We start from the raw sequence: 20,557 nt of genomic DNA, 5'->3' as shown, positions 1-20,557 counted from the left end.
TTACAGAAGTTGATCATTCTGAACACAGAGAAAAAAAGATAGTTTTTCAAAGTACTGTCTATTTGAAATTTTAGAATTTTTTTTGTAAAGCAAAAAGAAGCAACTCTAAGTTTTTTTAATCAAGAAATACAATTTCAAAGCAGGATGCTGTGGCCAGCAAGAGCGGGAAAGCCCCCTCAGAACAGACTGCTGGAGTGGGTGAAGATACATTGTTTTATATAGCTATCACACAATGTATGAAGCCTGCATGAAGCATGAAGGATTATTGTTTATATATAATTCATTAGTGATTTGTGCATCAATTACGTAATTTTAACATGATATGTGCACCGTATATATTGGGCCAACTTAGGGTCAGCTGAAAGTGAATGAAAAACCAAATTGTAAATTTGAGAAAAAGATATTTAAATTTCAAAGAAATAATGAAAATAACAAATAAATAATTATAAATTTAAAGCTTGAATAAACAGAAAAAAATTAAACCTAAAACTTACTAAATAAAAAATAACATTTATTTCTTCCTCTTTGGTTTCAGTTTTCAGTTTCAATTCAGTTTTCTAGTTTTTGCTGCCGGGCCAATCATATTTTTAATCTAGGGGCGGGGCTTCGAGCTCCTTGGCTCCTGGTCTCGAGAGCCTCCACCCTGCCTGTTTTCCAGATCTCCAATCCCTGCCAGCTGCTGATTCTCTCAGTCAGATGTCTTCACATTCTGATTGAATGAGCACACCTGGTCCAGGTAATCAGCAGCAAGCGGTGTATGGAGATCTGGAAAACAGGCAGGGTGGCGGGTCTCGAGGACCAGGAATGAGGAACACGGGCCTACGCGGACATGATTTCCCATCGGGTGACAGAGGGGGCTCCTCACTACACATTTTCTACACTTTTCTCAGACAGACATGAACATTTTCACACTTCTCTCTTGTTTAAACTCTTAAAGTTCAAACTTTCGTAGAAAGTAAAGTCCATTATTAGAATGAAAACAAGAATTTGTTCACGGTGAAGTTTTATGTAATGTTGGCAAAACACGCCACGGTGGAGATTGATTGACAAGCTCAACAGCAATGACACAACAGACAACACATCACCATAACCTCTGGGAATCATAGGGAATCATGTCCTGTTAGCTAATGAGCTTGAAGCCCCGCCCCAAAATTAAAACGGGATCAGTTTAGCAGCGAAAACTGAACTGAAACCGAAGAATGAAAACTGAAAGCAAAGAGGGAGAGACAAAAAAAGTTAAAAAAAATTTAAATAAACAGCATTTTTTGTATTTGGTTTGGTTTTATTTGGTTTTAAACCGTAGTTTTTTTTTTTTAATTTTCAACATTTCTTTCAAGTTAATAATATTATTTTTTCAAATTTACAGTTTTGTTTACAAATTTTCAATTTTTATTTTGAATTTACAATCTGTTTTTTCCTTCACTTTAACCCTCCTGGCATCCTAGGTATGTTTGCATTAAAAGCGGGGTCATCTGGACCCCCACAAGACAGTGCGCTGAACTTTTTTTTTCAATAATTTTTTATCTTCACTGGTGTCCGTCGCAAACATAAACTGCAAAAATCTCAACTGACCAAAAATTTTGAACAGCTCAAAATCGAAGTCATGCAAAGACCCGTCAGCTGAAACCCTCGATGGACATCTGCACACATCGACAAATGACTTTTACAAGAAACACTTAAGAATTATGTAAATTGCGCATCTATTACAAAATAATGACATTTATAATTAGAAAATGTGCAAAATGTACCTAGTGGCTGTGTGACAATACCACATCTAATAGTTTCAAATGGTTTATTTAGCAGAAAACAAAATCATGTTAATAAAGAACTCATCATTCTAGATTACTTTTATATTTATAAAGTTCCACGGTTACCAATAATATTAATTAAAGTATTAATTTGGGACCACAAATATGTTTGTAGATATAAAGAAAGAACCAGCCAAGGCCTCAAATGTGTTCCACCTGTTTGTTGGCTGCCTTCTGTCATCATTGTTCCTCATTTCTCATTTGTTAAAAAACATGTGGCGCCTCAAAGAAAGAACTACTTTATTTTCAAGCCTGTAATTACTGATCTAATTTCACCAAATAATTGCCTCATGCCAATGACATGTATATTTACTTGTACCCTCGTAGCCTTGTAATGTGTATGCTGTCTCATGGTGGAGCGCATTGACAACCCCAGGAATAATTTAAGCGGACTCGTCACTTTCATCAGCTGGCTTGTCTTTTGTGCCATCGCCTGCTGCGACATCAAAGCAGCAGTGTTCCTCTCAGCTGGAATCATGAATACATGAACGATGCGTGTTTCTGTAGAAAGTACGGACAGGCTTTGCAGATTTCTCCAGAACAAAAAGGGTTCACCCAACACTTGGCAAATATTGTGGTTTCCGATGTTCTTTGTGGGTGTGTCTGTGCTCATCTCCATAAACTAGTTTGAGGTGCGTTGGTTTTCTCCGTCCGAACGGCGTGCATGCTGAGGCTTTTAATGTGAAGTGCTCAAGGGCATTTGTTTGTGGATGCAGGTTTGTCTACGTGCGATGATATATTGCTCATCCAAGCGGTGGCAGCACTGGAAAGTGCAGCGAGATTAAAAGGAAGCCATTCCTTTGTTAATTTAAATGGGTTCATGCATCATGCTTTGCGGGAGCTTGCCGAACCAAGCATCAAGAAATGGAGAACACTGCCCAGAGGTGTTTTTAGCTCCCACAGCAGGGCGTCACTTCCACATATATTATTTTGAATTTGTAGAAATTGATGAGGGAGTAGTAGGCGTTATTATTTGTTTTATGTTATTTTTTTAACCTGCTCATTGTAATTTGATAAAGGTATGTTAAAATGTTCTTTTTGGTGTTCTTAGAGCATTTTTCGGACGATGAAGGACATGTTAAATGTTAATGTTTTGCAAATAGTAAAACTTCAGGTTGTATATAAAAGAACTAGGTTCTACCCAATTACTTTTTGATAAACTAGCACAAATAATTGGTAGATAATACGTTCTTTTTCTGCCATTGGCAAACAAAACACACACTTTTGTATTATGTGAAGTGTTTGAAAGAGGTTTATAGAAGTTGTAAGAGCTGTTTAACATGAGCCACCTGCCTTTGCTCTTTCTGTATTTACATTTTAAGGTCATTTTCAGTTTAATTTGATCTAGATTGATCAGTAGCAGAATTAAACTTAATCTTCTGCTATGTTAATCAAAATAGTTTACATTTTTCTTTCATTTTGTATTTGATAAAGAACTCTTATATCATCACAGCCATTCAGAAGCTGTAGCCTTGGTGCTAATGGCTTGACACTCAAAGGATGGTATCACACCAGCGTCTGTGTCCGATTTTTCTTTTTTTTTTACACTGCTTTATTTGTAAAACATAATATTTTGCGTTTTTAGAAACTCCAAATCCTCAATAAATATGCCACCATTTTTATCTGCTCTTTTTTTATGGTGTCCCAGAACATCATTAGTTAACATGTCAAATGCAGAGAAAATTAATTTGAGAGAAGAGGCAGAACTTCTCAGAGTGCTGCAAAAGACTCATTGGCTGTTATTGCAAATCGGTCTTTTTTGGGGGGTTTAGGGAGCAATACTTTTTTCACACAAGGTCATTTGGGTTTGGATGACACCTGAATCTCGTGTTTCCTTTTTTTATCTGACATTTGAAACATTTACATGGGAAAGTAATTGGAAATCAGAACAGACGTTAACACTTGTTACCTCATATTGTCACGCTGGTTTTTGTTTTTTCACCAATAGTTGAGCTTAATAGGTTTTATTGGATATTTCAAAATGTAAACAATTGGCTTATGTTTTTACTCAAAATTTACAAACTATCATGTTTAACAGAAAACTGCTTAAAACCTCTAGGGCCAAGGCAAATGTGCCCGTTGGTGTAATGAAGTTTTTAAGATTTGTTTTTTATTTTTTCATAAAAAACACTTAAGTGCAGTAATACTTGGAGTCTAAATATATATATATATATTTTTTCTCTTTTCAGGACCCTCCAGTACTTCCCATTGGAGAGTTCACTGAAATGTTTGTTCACTTCATCACTCTCTGGTAAGTAAAAGCAGTAAGAGATTATGTGTTAATGGAAAACCCAATCTTTTCAGACCTCATCTTTGTCTTTTTAGTTGTATGTACAATCAGCAAACTTGTCTCTGCCAGGCAGAGCACTTACAGAGACCGCATGCTGCATTTGATATGGATAAGCCAAATTATTGTAGAGGAATCAAAGGTATCTGTCTATACAATGGGATTTAAGTGCATGTACCTCTGTGTGCAAATCCATTGCGGTTGTTCTATTGGTTTTGATGGCCCGTAATGCTGGCATTGAATAGAAAGCTTTTCTTTCTTACAAAGACTTTTGGCTTTTCTAATGCACCAGGACAGGTGCAGTGTTTGCCTCCGATTCATTAGCCACTTGTAACCTTTACAGTTAAGCAAACATAAATCAAAGGTAAATATATTGTGTGTTTAGCAGTGACAAGTGGACGATCCCATCTGGTGTTTATCCCCAGTGACTGCTGTATTTACTCATACAGGGCACCTCTCTGTAGTGGCTGAGGCCCAGGTGCTTTGCTCCTCTGCAGTTAGCACTCCTCCCTGAATAGTCTAAGTAGGTTATGGCCCAAGAATTGGCGAAAAATAAATTATGTTTGCTTTTAACTGCATATAATCCCTCGTGAAATACGTTTGAGCAGATCGTGATGGAGGACGCACACACACATTCAAAAATCTCCCTATTATCTTGAGTAAATTGAGTGTACATGTGTATTCAGCCTCTTTCAGTGTTTGTGGTATAATGGATTTTTACGCAGTTTCTTCTCATATACTTCTTTACAAATGAAAGTTATGCATAAATGGACAGAAACACCCTGTGCACTTAGAAGAACATCATTATTGCGATTATTTTTGCTATTATTCTCTCTTTTCTTTTAGTATGCAACGAAACCCAAAGGAGAGACCTGCACCCAACAACCTAATGGTAAGTTAAGCAGAATCTGCCATTAAATGGTTTTCCAAGGACCACAAAATATATGTTTTGAATGAATTTGTACAGATGGTGTTCATATTCATGCATTCCATTAAAAAAATCAATTAAAGAGAATTTGTTTTTAACTTTTTAACATTTGGAATATTCAGTTTTACATTCTTCAGTGATTGAGTAGTATTGGGTCAAGGACCCTACAAGTTGATATTGCTGTGTGGAAACAACAGTAATGAACTTTATGCCACCAATGAAAAATGCCAGAAATGTCATTTAGAAACCTTGAGGTAGAATTGAGACCCTCTTCACCAGAAAGCCATTTATTCTCTCTTTCTAGCTAAAGAGAATGAACCCTGCCTGTGCAGTCAGATCTTTCTGGTTTACAAAACTATGTTTCATAACCTTGTGTAATTTCTCCAACTGACAAAAGGAAATTATAATAATGAATCTCAATGAGTTGCATGCCTGTTGTGCATGTAATGGAAAGAAACTCAGGTCCTCTCCTATTTCACCATCCTTCTATTTGTATGTAATTATTCAGTAAATCTCCTTTCAATTTACCACTCTCTTTTAATTTGCAGACATTGCTTTATGACATTTTTGCTTTAAGCAAATACAACTGCAACTTTTCATACATCCTTTTTAACAGAACAACAGTGGTGTATATGTAAATTGACTCTGCTCTCTATTTATTTAGTTATTAGAAAAGGATTTTTTGTAAGATTGTTGTATCTTTTTCTAGATTAATTTAAACTTAATTCCTAAATTAATTACATTTGTATTGTAAGTAAGCATTCTATTAATTAAACATGTTTATTAGAAAGTCAGTGGGACAAGGGTTTTCCAAATTAGCACAACCAATCCTGTCCAACCTTAGATTTTTAACAATAAATGTACATTTCCATATAAAAAACAGAATAAGAACTTACAGATTTAGTTTGCTACGCGTAGAACCAAGCATTTTTTATGTCTTGTTTAAAATAGACACATAAAACCAAATAAAGTTGATTTTGAAGACTCACTCTGATGAAAGTGGTATTTTAACATGTTCTTGTGGCTTTTTCTTCTCATGATGGAGGACATATATAACGAGTTTTAGCCTAATTGCATTTCTGAGTATTTCTTTATTGAAATGGTTTGAAATGGTTTATTGTACGCCACAAGCTCCCTGCTCTGCTCTATTCTGATCCATCCACTTGTAGATGACTATATCCATGAACATCTTCATTTTCCTCGTCTGAGCTGGCATCTGACTTAAAACTAGCTCCATTATTGCTCTGCATTTTTGTTCCAGGTTGATGATACTGTAAGCTAGCAGGAGAGAGTGTAAACAAAGAGATGATGGGAAATGAAGGCAGTTTGTTGGTGAAGTACTCCACACCAACAGACGTGCCCAGACGTGTATTTCTGATGAACTCTTTTAGAAAACGACAGGTTTCTGGCTATAAACATCATAATCAGTTAAAAGACAACTGGGGACGCTTTTGAAATACATCAAGATCATTGGAGGGGGCTTTTAAATAAATGCTGTTATTTAATTTAGCAAAAAAAATACATTTTTATAACAAAAACTTTAAAAGTGCTATAAAGGTTACTTCTTAACATAAAAGACAATATATATTAGACATTTAAAAACCCCGATCCTCAATAATAATCATGAATTTTTAAGTGTCTGGTAAGGAAAAATGTGTCTAAACTCGTCTTTGCTTTGTTTTAACATTTTAGGCTGCAAACTATAAGCGTAATACTTTGAGCTCTGCACAGATTTGTTCTCGCATTGGCGACGTGTCCCACTGTGCACTTAACAATTTTCTCACTTCTAGCATTAGCACACAAGACCACCCGTTTACACCAACTGGCTTTTAAGAGATGCAACACACTCTGGATACTGTTTTAGCACCAAGGACAGCAGCTTATGTGTCCACAGAGAGGAAGGGGGGTGGGGGTTGTACCATGGGAACATGGGGCTGGAGAGTGTAAATGCATAGCTGCTAACAGATATTCTGTTCTCAGTCTCACACCTGGAAGGAGGGGCTCAGATGGGCTTTTAAGCTCCTTGTAAAATGTTTCAAACACCAGCTAGATTTTTTTTTTTACTTGAGTTTTATGGTTGATCAGTGACTGGACAGGATGAAGTGTGTAGTCAAAAAACCTTCTGATTCATTTTGGGTCCATTTTTAGCTAGTTTTGGTTCCTGTGAGTTTTTGGCCAAGTCTAACTTTATTAAATCCTGGCCTTTTTTTAAATGCAGAGTAGGCAGTAACCAGACTAATGAAGCAATTTAGAGGCTGGGGATTGGACTTGCCAATCAAACCACTTGTCTATTCAAGAAAACTGACCTAAAATGCATCTGCTACCTAAAGAGTAACTGGCCAACCGAAAACACAAGACTCACAACCTGAGCAACCTTTAAAACTGTTTAGCCCCTCCCCCTGTACCAATAATCTACCCCAAAACACTAATATTTATTTCCAGGTTTGATTGGGAGATTGCAGGTTAGATTCCCACTCTGCCCACCCATGTGTCAAAAGTCTTTGGGCAAGACACCAAAGCCTACATTGCTCCTGGTGGTTATAGGTTGGGTCTAGAGTTAGACGGTATCATTGTGTCTATATATGTGTGCATGGGATAAATGGGGCTGTGATTGTAAAGCACTTTGCTCCTTCTAAGAAGGTCCCATGGGCATCATTAATTATTATACTTTTTTCACATGTGCACCCTTATCAAGTCTCTGAAAACATAACTCTGTGTAGCACAAGGCGCCGGCGGTCAACATGTGAACAGTAAACATCTTTGCGTGTTTTACTGTGGTTGGGTGTATAACAGACTGCCCGTAAATAAGAAAGAGATTGAGGCGGATCTAATTAAATACAGAAATAAGGTTCTCTCCTCCAAAAGTGACACCTACTCCATCACTGTGAGAAATATAATTAATAAACATTTTATTTTAATTAGTCAACATGTTAATTACTAAACAAACCTTATGAGCTGGAAGAGGTAGTTGGCTTTTTTCTCCCCACTTCCTGCATTTTGTCAACAGCCAAATTCAAATTCAGTGCTAACCATCGTCATTCTTTACATCGAAAAGCTATTGCTGGGTCCAACCCTTTCCTCTTAGCATTTAGTTTGTACATTTGTTAAAGTCTTTGTCACAACTGGCCTTATGGGTGGATATGGACTGTCTGGAGGCAAAAAATGGGCAAACCTCTATGAAGCATGGAGGTGACCCAGATGACATATATAAGGTCATACAGCACTGCTCTGTTAGCACGTAGTCATTTATGTACGTTTTGTTTCACGAACACGGTGCTAGTAACTGGTTGTGACGAACTCTTGCAAATCACCTGCACACCACATGCATACAATAATCGATAAAGCACCAGAGCACACACCTTACTACGGACTAGAATGCAGCATTAGTTCACTGTAAGACAGTATCACTCGTCTCTCATAAGTGCTTGCAATTTGCATTATCCTCACGAATACTTCACAATACCATACGCACAACAATCAAACTTCCCATTGTCATGATGACCCTTAAGGTGGCTATATGAGCCTCAAGGGAACCACTAGACATACCTACACCACTCTAAAGATGCAGTCGTTCTTCTCTACAACCCTCTATTGGGCCAGACAACCCAAAAAAACACAACATCCGTATGCATCAACCCTCCATACAGCTGCATGTGACGAATGGTTAAATGATGACAATTATGGACAATCCCCTTCTCAGAGAAAATGGAAACAATCCCATCTTCCCATCAACAAAAGATTGTAGGGTTAATGTATTTTTGCAGCTCAGAAGACAAGAGTTAGATTTTCTCTTTTACTAACATCAGACCAAACAAGTAGAAGTATTATGTATGTATTACTTAAGTATTTTGTCTTTTTCGTTTTTGTCGTCGGCCTTAGCACAATTACTTATTGATAGATTCTGGCACGGCAGTGCATTTCTCTGTTGTTCAGTATGTTTTTCTATTCAGATTTTTACAGTGGTTTAGGTCATGTCATTGGAGATCCTTTGGTGACACGTTCATCTTTGTTCTTGTTTTCTTCTCTCCTTTTACCAGTGTCCCACTTTTTTTCTCATTGTGATCCTGGAGCTCCCTTCAAATTTTGACAGTTCTTTCTATTTTTGACTCACGCTTTCTCCTCATCCTTCTCGTCTTTCCTCCTGTACACACATTTTTTTTGTCCTTCTCCAGGCCTTTAATTTTTTCCTTGCATGATGAACTGAGATATAAGGTCATGGATGCCTGCCTTTGTGGCACCAGCCCTCTGATTGTCTTCCCGTTCTTTCTTTCTCACTGCTCCTTTTCTTCCCACTCCACACACTACCTCTCTATTTCCCCCAGCCTCCTGAGTACATTAAAACTCTTTCCCTATTCTATCTGTATGTTAATGCAGGCGCCATCACTCTCCTCCCTGCACTTGCTGCCATGCAGAACAGCCACATTTGCACCAACTTATCTGTGGATTCAAATCTAGAATATCTTCCTGTAATGTAGACCTATCAAATGATGCTTCTCTGCTGAACACACTAGTAATTATAGTTTGCTCTGGAGGTTATTTCTCAGATTATCAGTACAGATTTGTAAAACATTTGTTCCTGTGTTTTCCAATCGTTTGTGTTTTTAGTAAATGTAATTATTGTCCTTTACGGTTTTGTATATTTTTTCAAAGGTAAATCCTCACAACTTACTTTTTGATTGTACTTAGTCTAAAGACAATTAATATAATATGTATTGGTTAGTTTATTTAATGCAAATAGATAATCTATGGTGTAGTGGTTTCCACTATCACCTCACAACAAGTGCTCCTGATTCAAATCTAGACCGAGTCCGTTCTGTGTGGGTTTGGATGTTCTCATCAAACTCCGACTCTGCTGTCCATAAAAGTGGAGCCGGTCATTAAAACAATGATGCATTTTATGGTACAAGCACCAAATTTGGCACGGATGTACTTTGGGATCCCCTCTTTCAGAAAAGCATGTTAGCCACGAGAAAATCCAAAATTTCAAAATGTATATAATATACACGTAATTTGATTCTGTAGACACCCCTCAAGTCTAAAGAGTGCATTTTGTGCATGAACAGTGAGAATGGGGCAAATAGAATATTTTATTAACAATTGAGTGTATGGCCGCCATCTTTACAATTTTTTTTTTACATAATATAATATTTTAACATACTTTTCTGAAAGAAGGAATCCTAAAGTACATCCATGCCAAATCTCGTGCTTGTACCACGAAATGCACAATTTGTCTGAAATATCAACCTAACTGCTATAAACGTGCTTCATAGTTTAGTTGGTGATTCTAAATTGACTTCCGTCTCAGTTTTTGAACGGAAAAAAAGCTCTCTCTAGTTTTACTTTGAAAACAGGAAGCTTTGCTGGCATGAAGATTTATTTGTTTGTGACAGTAGTGTGGCTCATTCGGCTTTGTTTTAGTTTATAAACTTAAAATCCAACATTATTATGCTTTTTAGAGCAATAAATACATTGTTCCTAGATAATATTTTACTACATTCTACTATATTTAGAAAGATCGTGAATCAGCGATCTTGGACGTCGCAAATATGCATACTTGAGTTTTCAGGAGCAGATTGCGAGTATCCAAGCACTCGGATACTCATTACAGCCCTAGCAAACAGCAAGTCTTCAAACTGGGACACAGAGACACAGAAGTAGAGATGAGAAGGCGTCATAAGACACAACCCCTGGAGCAGAAGGGAAAAGCACTATACTGGGAGAGTCTCTAATGCCTCGTTTCCACTGAGCAGACTAGACCGGGCGGGGCTGGACTTCTGAGCATTTCCATTACAAAATGGACCAACTTGGTACCGTTTCTGGTCCCTCATTGGACATAGGTCTATAGAACAATGGAAAGGACCCATAAGGGCGGAGCTTCTGTGGTCACACGATGTAACTCATTGAAAGGTTTTACGACAACAGCAAGCGTCCAACCTGCACTTTTCCCGACTCGAGATCCAAACTGAAAGTTTTGTCCTCTTTTTGGCAGTATTCTTCTTCGCCTCCCGTAATATTCTTGCAAAGAATAATACATTCTTTACATATAGTATTCCCCCTTATTCATGGGGGTTGGGGACCAGAAACACGCTGAATCCACGAATACAGAGACATCTTCCGTCTCACCTGACCCCCGCAGCCGAAAACTGTCCGTTACTGATCCATACTCGTCAAACACAATGTGAATACAGCTTAAGAAAGAGGTCAAGTTTTAAAAATGCCTGCTTTGGCTTAAAACTTTACAGATCCTTAAAAAGTCTTGAAACGTCTCTAATACAATTTGACTTTTGACTCGTTTTTCCCCGGCTAGCTGAATAAAACGAATGCGCACAAATCATGGGGTTTGTTATAGAAAAAAGGACTGTAAAATATGAATATTTGTGTTTTTTAAAAGTATTGTGTTGGAAGTATCATATAGAAACAATAATGTTTTCCAAAAGTACAAATAACTTACCAGTATTTCTGATTACACTTAAAAAAGGACATTCAAAGCAGATTGTCGTGTTTTTTCTTAACACTCACTTATGTATCTGAGGCTTATTGTCTTCCCAGATGCTTACTATATTATTCAGTGCATTTAAGTATTTTTGCTAAACTGCTTTTATGTCTTGCACAAGCCCTGTTGATTTAGATTTTTAAATGGACCCTTTCAGACAAGAAGTCCTAAAGACAAACATATAATTAAAGGTTATAATGATGAGTTATTATGACTTCCCATAAACCTTTGTGCATTTTTTTAGAGAGTTATACAACATAACTTTTTTCATATTAAACAGGGTTGTTCAGTTCTGGTAGAAGTCTCACCATTCTACAAACACAGGTCTTCTCACACAGAACTATGTGCAAAGAGGATTTTCACATGCTCACTTTCGTATCATTGCACTTCTTTGAAGCCAAATCGTCTGTGTCTTATGTTCCCTCATCTCTCCTGTCAGCACTTTTGCTGCCAAATGTTTTCACATTTAACCCTTGGGTCCTCGTTGATGTCAACTCCATTTACACATACCAGACTGCAGTGTGGCAGTGCTGCAGCCATTCTGAAAGTAGTTGAATTGGGGAAAAAAATGGCACAAGTCAATGATGTATCGTCAAAAACATGTTTTTGAAAAAATCATTTTTCAACCTCTTCTAATACCAGTGATTCGTAATGAGTAATAATAAATCATTTGCCTTTTTATATATAAATACCAACATATATAAAGTGTAACACTGTAAAATTGACCTCTTTTCATTATTTGTTCATGGGGTCTTTTCAGGAGTCAAATAATACAATAAAAAGGGAAAGTAGATAGAAAGTGCTACTCACCAGAAATAACCCCTGTTTCAGTAAAGTCTGGGTTTTTGTATTTAGAGTAACACTTTGTTTTAGGGAGGCGGTCATAGGATTTACAAGTCTCGATGGTCCACTCTAAACTTAGTTTCTTCAGAAACTTATGCAGAGAAAATAAACTCAACCAGATTTGTGCGTGTGTAATTTTGATTTGTAATTTAGTTTCAAGCTGTTTTCATTTGTATTTGTGCATGTGTAAATTGTATTTTGTATTTTTGGGAATTTCTTAATTTTTGTACTTATGCGCAAAATATATTGTATGAGTTGCAAATCAAGAATTACACACGCACAAATCGAGGTGAGTCTATTTTCTCTCCAAAGAACTTCCGTTTGTTTGAAAGCTCGCTTAAGCTCTGTTGCAGAACATAAATGCAACATTTACTTTTAGTCTTTAACCAAAACAAAAGCATCATCTTTCAGCATTCTTATTTTGCTGCTAGCCTCTGTCTTCAAATGGCAACAGTGCAACTGTTGAGGTTCCAGTGTGTTCCAGATGCACTTGGAAGGATTGCTACCTCGTAGAGTACTGCAGTTCTCTTGGTTGACTTAAAAAATCTCCCAAAGTCATAAAGAAAAAGACTGATCCTCAGGATGTTTCTTGATGCAATGCTAGCATTAACAAATTGGGATTAGAGTGAATGTAATAGACACTTCCATGGATGTCCTGGATCCCACGCTGAACCCCACCTCATCACTAATGCCCATCTGAGCCAGAGGAATCACCTTTTTTGTTGTCCTTAAGCAAAGATTGTGCAAAATTCTCCTGGACATCTGGATTATGTTAATGTATCATAGTACCAGGATGTGGAAATGTCATTTGTTTTATTAGCTTGGATTGTTTTTACTTCATCCAAGATTTTTATTTTCTTTCAAAACTCTCCGAAAGTAGTCCAATAACTCGCTCTGTACCATGTTTGAAATGCCTCTGAAGACAGTTACTAGTAAGTCAGTTTGACCTGACTGTGTCCACATGCAATCACATCTGTCCCTTCTATGCAAGGAAATCAGAAAAGTGCATTGGCTATAACACAACCCGTCAGCTTCAACTTTTTCTCAAGCAAACTTTGTCAAAACAAAAAAAACCTTTACAGTCATCAATTTTGCTAACAAATAGATAAATTAACGTCTTCCTGAATTGAGTGGAAACTGCTTCTGGCCTGTTAGGTTTGCCTTTTCTCTTTGGATCAATTGCAGCATTTCATGCAGCAAGGGAAGGCACTTTAAAATTCTGTGACAGATTGGCAAAACGTTTTAACTTTCCCTTACCATGGTATTTCTGGGGCTATTTTGGCTGCTCGTTATAGAAATGGCTGTTTTTAAATTATTAATTGTTTCATTTTCGAAGTAGGCCCACAGAAGTTTGTTAAGCCAATAGTAACATTTTCACTTTAAAAAATACATTTTACATCTTCACCAGCTCTTATCAGGGAGGGCACATCAAGACAAGCCATCAACCACATTCAAATAAGGATTAGCCCTTGTACAGAGTCCCATCGTCGTTAATGCTGGTCGTTTGAAAGACGTCTGAAAAAATAAGTAGTCTAGGTGAGCAAATCCAGGCCTCGATGGATGGTGTGTTTGCATGTTTTCCAGATATCATTGTCCCTACTCACAGCTGATCACCTGGATCAGGTGATTTTTTTAGATTTTTTTTATTAAGTTATTTCCTTGTTTCATCCTCTGCAAATAATTCATCTGTTATTTTCTAAATTTTATTTTTACTTCCTTGTGGTTGCTTGGAGAACAGAAAACTCTTGGAAGGAGAATGTCACTGAATTTTTTTTTTTCGCTTATTCACAAGAGTTCATTTAAAAAAAAAATACAGTTTGTACTCACACATGCACACCTGTGCAGCCAGTTTCCAGCGGGAGCTAATGATTAGCATGTAAATCTGCAAAGACCTAGTTATTCTACCTCTCTGCAGTTGTCACACACACACTCACAGAAACCCATGCGTACTCACCATGTTTCCGCCCACACTATTCTAATGAGGTGATGACCAGTGCTATGTTATAATTGCCTTTGACTCCTTTTAATTTTTTCTGAACATTAATCATACATTGTGTTATTTAAAATTGCATAAATTAATCTTGGATTAAACAGACCCTTTAAAGGCTTCAAACAATTAAGGAGTTAAAAAGGATTTCCCTAGGGTTTAGGTGATTTCTTTTTTAGCCGAATAATTGAAGGTGATGATCTCACTTTGATAGGACTAGAAGGTGATTAATGCTACTTTCAAATGAGGCCTTCCCCAGCATTACCTTTACCAATGCACGGCCATGACAGGAAGTCGCACCCCTTAAATACACCGAACCACTGCATGATTAATTCCTACATCACACGTTTTAGGGCCTAGATTGTGTTGTTAGAGTTATATAACTTGATCTTGGAGTTTAAAAATCTATGGAGTGTCTAACTCAATCGCACAAGGAGCCAAAATCCAAAACACACCTTAGGTCGCTAGTCAAACAGGATAAACATTTATTGAACACAATAAAACTGAATTTTTAAAACTTGAAAACCGTAACTTTTTTAAGATAAATATGAACTAGATTTATAGCATTACCTGTGTGAATGCTGTAAGCTGAATTTGGCCTCTGAAGATGCTAGTGGTGATAGATGAAGATGCTGAAATTGATAGTAAAAATCACTGAAGCTGAAAGCTGAAAACGCTGAAGCTGATAGCCAGCTAAAATATTAGCTAGATGCCAAATTAGTCTAATAAACAAAAAAAATAGGTTAGCAAAAACAGCTAGCATGTCGCTGAAAAAATAGCTAAACTTCAAAATAACCTAAAAAAAGTGAAAAAAGCCTAAATTAGCCAAAAAAATCTTAGTAAATGCCAAAATAGTCCAAAAAGCTACCAGAATGCCATTTTTTTAAACTTTAAAACTGTAACTTTTTAACATAATTATGAATAATAAAAAGGCAGTAATATTATTCCAGAATAAATCAACTGAAACCTTTAATAACTTTCAATATTTTACTCTCCATAAAAATATATTATGTCACAAATATACAAGTTACAAATGAGCACAAGATAACATATTGCCATTAATAACAAAAAAATAAAATGATCTGGAGGGCCGGATAGAATTACCCGGTGGGCCGGATCCGGCCCCTGGGCCTTGACTTTGACACATGTGACCTAAAGGGTTTAAAGGAAAAATCAACTGTGTTCATGTAAAGTTTATGAAAAGCATTTTCACCAGATCCAGACACAATGAGCAATCAGCTGTTGGTCGTGCTATTGACCCAACATGGAATGACTATTGTACGACAAGAAGCCACGGTTTTTTGTTTTTTTTTTACATCCCCATGAAGGACATCTATGTAAAGCTTATTTCTCTAATTAACTAAATGTCTCTAATTATCTAAATTACCTAAAGGGAAAACCCTAAAGAAGCTGAAGCCAACAGTAGTCTATGGCAACAAGCATCACTGGAAGCAGTCCTGCTCTGTCAGTTGTCTGTGTTATGAAGAGCACCTTCATCCAGGTCAAACACCTCCTGATGCCTCAGCCTGTCAGGGTTAATTTATGGAGCAGAGGTTATAGAGTTTGATTTTAACACCATCACCGAGGACTCCACACTTTATTTCTGTACGACTTGTACCGAGACAAAGAACAATGATTGATGAGATGGGTGTCCGGCTCTTAGGGGCACCCAGGAGCATCCACTCCACCAGTCTCATACTGACACACACATGCCTGCACCTATTTGAGAGTAATTAACCTCAGACTTTGTTAACCGTAGCTGCCCAATAGAAGGACAACAGGATTGATGTGTCTCCCCCAGTCCTTCTGTAAAGTTTGTGCATAATTAGAGCAAGCTGAAATGCATTTTGTTTAAGAGAGCAAAGATATGACGGTGGTTGCATGTGTAAAATGAAACTAATAGCTGATGTTTTAAATGCTCTCAAGATTTAGATGGGAAAAAAATAATTTTGTTGTATTGTTCTGCTGCTTTATTTAACAGGAAGATATGAAGTAATTACTTTAGTCAAAAGAATTTTAGCAAATACATCAAAATAGTAAAAATGGATAAAAAGGGAGGCGTTCAAGAGAGAAAGTTGATTAGATCTCTGTAGGGTTGGTTGTGTCAACACTATGGTTGCCAAACCCCTTAATAGAAAAATTGATATCTCTAAAACTTGTCTTTGTTGTGTTTAAGTTCTACTTATCTTATTGTATGAAACACATGTTTACATTTTGAAATGATGTGAAGCACTGACCAGAAGTAAGAATTATTTTGTCTTCTTTTGAAGTATTTTGAAGTGTAATATACCGAGATTTTTGAGAGTTTTCTTCCTCTTATTGTCTGTTCTTTTAGCCTAGATATAAACCAGTTTGTTTGAGTGATCTCAGTAAATAAGCAGATTTGTTTAAGTTTATACTGGTAATACTACATTGTTGTTGATTCCACCAAATCTAAAAATATGTGCAGCTTCTTTTTTATTTCAATATTAAAATTATTTGAATGATCAATGCTTTTGTGACATGAAGGTAGTCGACAGCGAGATGCACATCACTGACAAGACAGTTAAAGACCCACTCAAATGAAAATTGCGCTTTTGGTTGTAATCCTCTTTTATTTAATGGTTTCATTTTTTTTTTAATGGTCTTTTATTTATGAATTTCCTGTTTTTTGGCAAAATCCAAAAACGTGTCATTTTCTAGGACATAGTTTCTCCAGAGCAGCAGGAGCTCATTAAAAATTTGCCTCTGGTCTTGGACCTATCCAGCCTGACCGTTTAGATCCAGATTTCAGCTCAGACGAGGAAAACAAAGATTTACATGGATCTATTTGTCTACAAGTGGATGCATCAGAATGGAGCAGAGCAGGAGTTTGTGGCCTGCTGACTTTAGCAACTGCCTCACAGCTACAAGCTTTATAATAAAATATGTTTAATGTGTAGTCCCCTGTAGTTCAGTGACCTCATTCACCAAGACAACCATAAAACTGAAAAACACAGCGTTTCTCCTCCTCCTCCTCCTCCAATGATCTCGCTCAGATCCAAACTGTGGGGCGGTGTTTTGCTGTTTCAGAAATTACTGTTGACAAGTTCATTTAAACTTGTATTTGTTCCCCAATTGGACATCTAGACACCTTAAATAAAACCCCTTGTTGGCCTGAATGGCTCCATCTCATTTACAAGCTCCTCTCGTCTCACCCCTGACCTCCGTGTTCCCCCTGACCTCCTGCTCAGGCCTGGGAATCAGTCAGATAACGCTTTGATTGGGACAGCTGTCAGTGGCACACAGCCATCTCTGCAGCAAGTCGATGCTGACAGTCATCAAGATGGAGACATGTTTCATTTATGGGGCTAACTAATGAAACTCCGTCAGCATTGCTCATTTATGAGGAAAACAGATCATCTCAGTTACTTGATTGAGCTTTTTGTTTTCCTTTGAAATTCCCTGATAAATCATCCATCAAAATATGTTTAGCACGGATATTTAACCAGTTTAACATCATTCTTGTTTGGTTCATTTATATTTTATTGCCATTTTGTGACTCGTTGTTAAAATTTATTTTAAAAAGTTGGGTTGATTGTGCACTTAACGTAAAGGTCTCGTCTCTTTTTGTGGCTCCAATCTGTTTGGTAATAAACTAATAATATTAACGTAGAACAGAAATAGCACTGATAGCTTTTTGTACTTTCTGTTTCATTAAGAAAACCTTTTTTATGACCAATTAAGTTCATTACAACATAACGGCTGTTGATACAATTAGATAAAGAGATAAAGACGAGATGACATTTATTGAAATGGGGAATTTCGTGTTAACTTCAAATACAACCTTTAATAAAAAAATAAAATCTATTGCAAAGAAACAAAATATCAGTAAATTACTTTTTTGGTACTTTTAATATTCTAAAACAATATTTTTGAATGTTTCTTTTTTTTTGAAAGACTTTTCTTTTTTTTGCAGGATCATCCCTTCATCATCCAGTTTAACGATGGAAATGCAGAGGTGGTGTCCATGTGGGTTTGTCGCTGTCTGGAGGAGAGGCGAGCTCAGCAGGCTCAGTGATGCTCCGCCCCTCTTCTGATGGACACAAACAAACGGTTGACTGCAGACATTTGCAAAGACCAGTGGAGTCGAGAATGTTTGTATGAAATGCACATAAAACTGTATTATCATGGACAAAACATCTTTTAATACAATCTATATATGCTTTTTTTCCCACACAAAGTGTTCTTTTCAGTGCCATCCTGTTAAACCTGAAATGTTCTGAACATTCTGATGAAGGAAGATAAATATTTGTGGTCCAAAATCTAATACTACAACATCCTTTACTGTTTTCTAATGAATTTTGGAATATTCCATTGCACATCTGGACCAGAACAAAGTGATGGGACTTCCTCACCAGGGATAAAGTCGGACTAATACCGACTTTACTTACAAATCAGCGTGCTGCCCAGTGAACCTGCAGACTGTAAAATATTCTCATTCCTCTCTTTATTGTTCACATCAAAATAGGTTTTCAGACATTTCAAATCAGTTTACAGATTGGTTGCACTTTGACTCTTTTTTTTTTTTGCACATTACCTGTGGTAAAAAAGTGGACTTCAACTATTTTTTTCCTCTTTATGACTTCCTTAAATATAAAATCATTGTAAATATGAAAGAAAAACGACAAGACATCTTAAAAAAAGTTTTATATTTATTTTTTTATGTTTCAGACTTAGTGTAACCAAAATATTTAAAGAAAACAGATAATCAATAAAAAACCTTCAGATAATGGAATAAAAATAGATATTCAAGTGCTTTAAACACCAAAGACGAGCCAAACGCTGAGGTAACTACAACAAATTCAAAAGCCTGACAAATCTTTATTTGAAATCTGATGGATTCTAATGTAATCTCATTACTTTTATGGCTCACAAGATAAACATGTATATCTTAGGAATCAGGAGACACTTGTTGTAAATCACTGGCACATGAAGAATGACCTACTCGTACATAGTCGAGACATGCTGCATGTCATTTAGGAAAATCCAGCTCAAGAACTGAATCAGAACCGGCCTGAAGATTTGAAGAAAAGTCCAAACACAGGCTAGAATTAGGGTCTGATGTGCTGAAGATGATCACTTACCCTGTCAGTTTTTGTTGTTTTTGAAGGATTCATAGAAAATAAAAATTAAGAAAATGTTTCTTATTTCACATCTGCCACTCCTTTTCTCTGCACTTTTAATCGTTTGATTTCATAGAACAAAAGAAGAGCTTGTAGTGATGATGTTCCATCCAGAGAAGGTCTACAGTGTGCAAAGTGGAGCCCTTCAGTCCTGGTTGATCAGAAGCTCATCAGGGAACGCTGCTTCTGCTGGTCATGCTCAAAACTTCAAGATTTTCAAGTGAACATGATATGTGACATGTGGACCTGAACACTTTAGCCTTAAATGTAACAGATTTACTATATATTTAGCTCAAAAACGATAATAAAAATGTGTAAATGTGTCTATTAGGATTCTGCGGTAATCGAGAGACTCATTTGTGTTTTTGTTTTTTATATGGTCAGCCTGCTCACAGATGACAGCATGTGTGGGGTCCCGCTCGGGTTCGTTGAAACCACAGAGCCTTTGTTTAGTAATGATGCGCAGCTGGAGCCTCAGTGCTGTGATATGACTGACTGAACAGGCCGCCTCTCTTTTTCTGGTTTTTATTTTTTTTTTTTTTAAGTCTGTTGGCACAAACATGTTAAATAAAAGTTATTTGAACAAAACTTCTCAAAGTTTAAAGGTGTGTCAATTATTTTTGGAAGCAACTTTATTCTTGATTAAAGCTGCTATTGTTAACCATAAAATAGTTTAGAATGATAAAAGAACACAGACTGATGATTGAGGGAGCAAATATAGTAAGAAAAGTACATGTGTGTGAATCAGTCTGTCAGCTGGAAAATGTGGCCGTTCATCCAAACTTCAGAACCCTCTACCTACGATCCACAACAGATCAGTCCAATCACTAGACTCACACCGGTTCCTAGTCCACTACCAGGACCTGAACTGGACCTCCCACAAAAGAAGCTCCAGCAGACGCACTTCCAGGGTCAACTGCAGAAGTTGAGCTGCTGACCGTCTTCCGCTCTAATAATCCAGTTTGTTCTGACCACATCCATCTCGATCTGGTTTGGATCGGCACCAAGACACGACGGGGACAGACTGCAGAGAACCATCACGTCTGCGAAGGGGATTATAGGGTCCA

At 36.9% G+C, this 20,557-nt stretch overlaps 1 protein-coding gene across 3 annotated transcripts in view; it reads left to right on the top strand.

The window, feature by feature from the left end:
- map2k5 (mitogen-activated protein kinase kinase 5) overlaps window positions 1-19,834 on the top strand; it is a 59,910-nt gene extending 40,076 nt beyond the window's left edge. For 2 of the 3 annotated variants that reach the window (XM_024295520.2, XM_024295519.2), the window contains exons 20-22: window positions 3,998-4,059; window positions 4,942-4,987; window positions 18,284-19,834. In XM_024295520.2, the coding sequence (XP_024151288.1) occupies window positions 3,998-4,059; window positions 4,942-4,987; window positions 18,284-18,385 (210 nt within the window). In that variant the 3' untranslated portion in view covers window positions 18,386-19,834. The remainder of the gene's footprint in view (window positions 1-3,997; window positions 4,060-4,941; window positions 4,988-18,283) is intronic. The other variant, XR_002921726.2, reaches the window with a different exon arrangement.
- The last annotated feature ends 723 nt before the right edge of the window (window positions 19,835-20,557 follow it).

Source organism: Oryzias melastigma, linkage group LG3 (genome assembly GCF_002922805.2).
Source record: "Oryzias melastigma strain HK-1 linkage group LG3, ASM292280v2, whole genome shotgun sequence".
Lineage (NCBI taxonomy): Eukaryota > Metazoa > Chordata > Actinopteri > Beloniformes > Adrianichthyidae > Oryzias > Oryzias melastigma.
The sequence above is the reverse complement of the archived record's forward strand: the minus strand, read 5'-3'. Positions and strand labels throughout refer to the sequence as shown.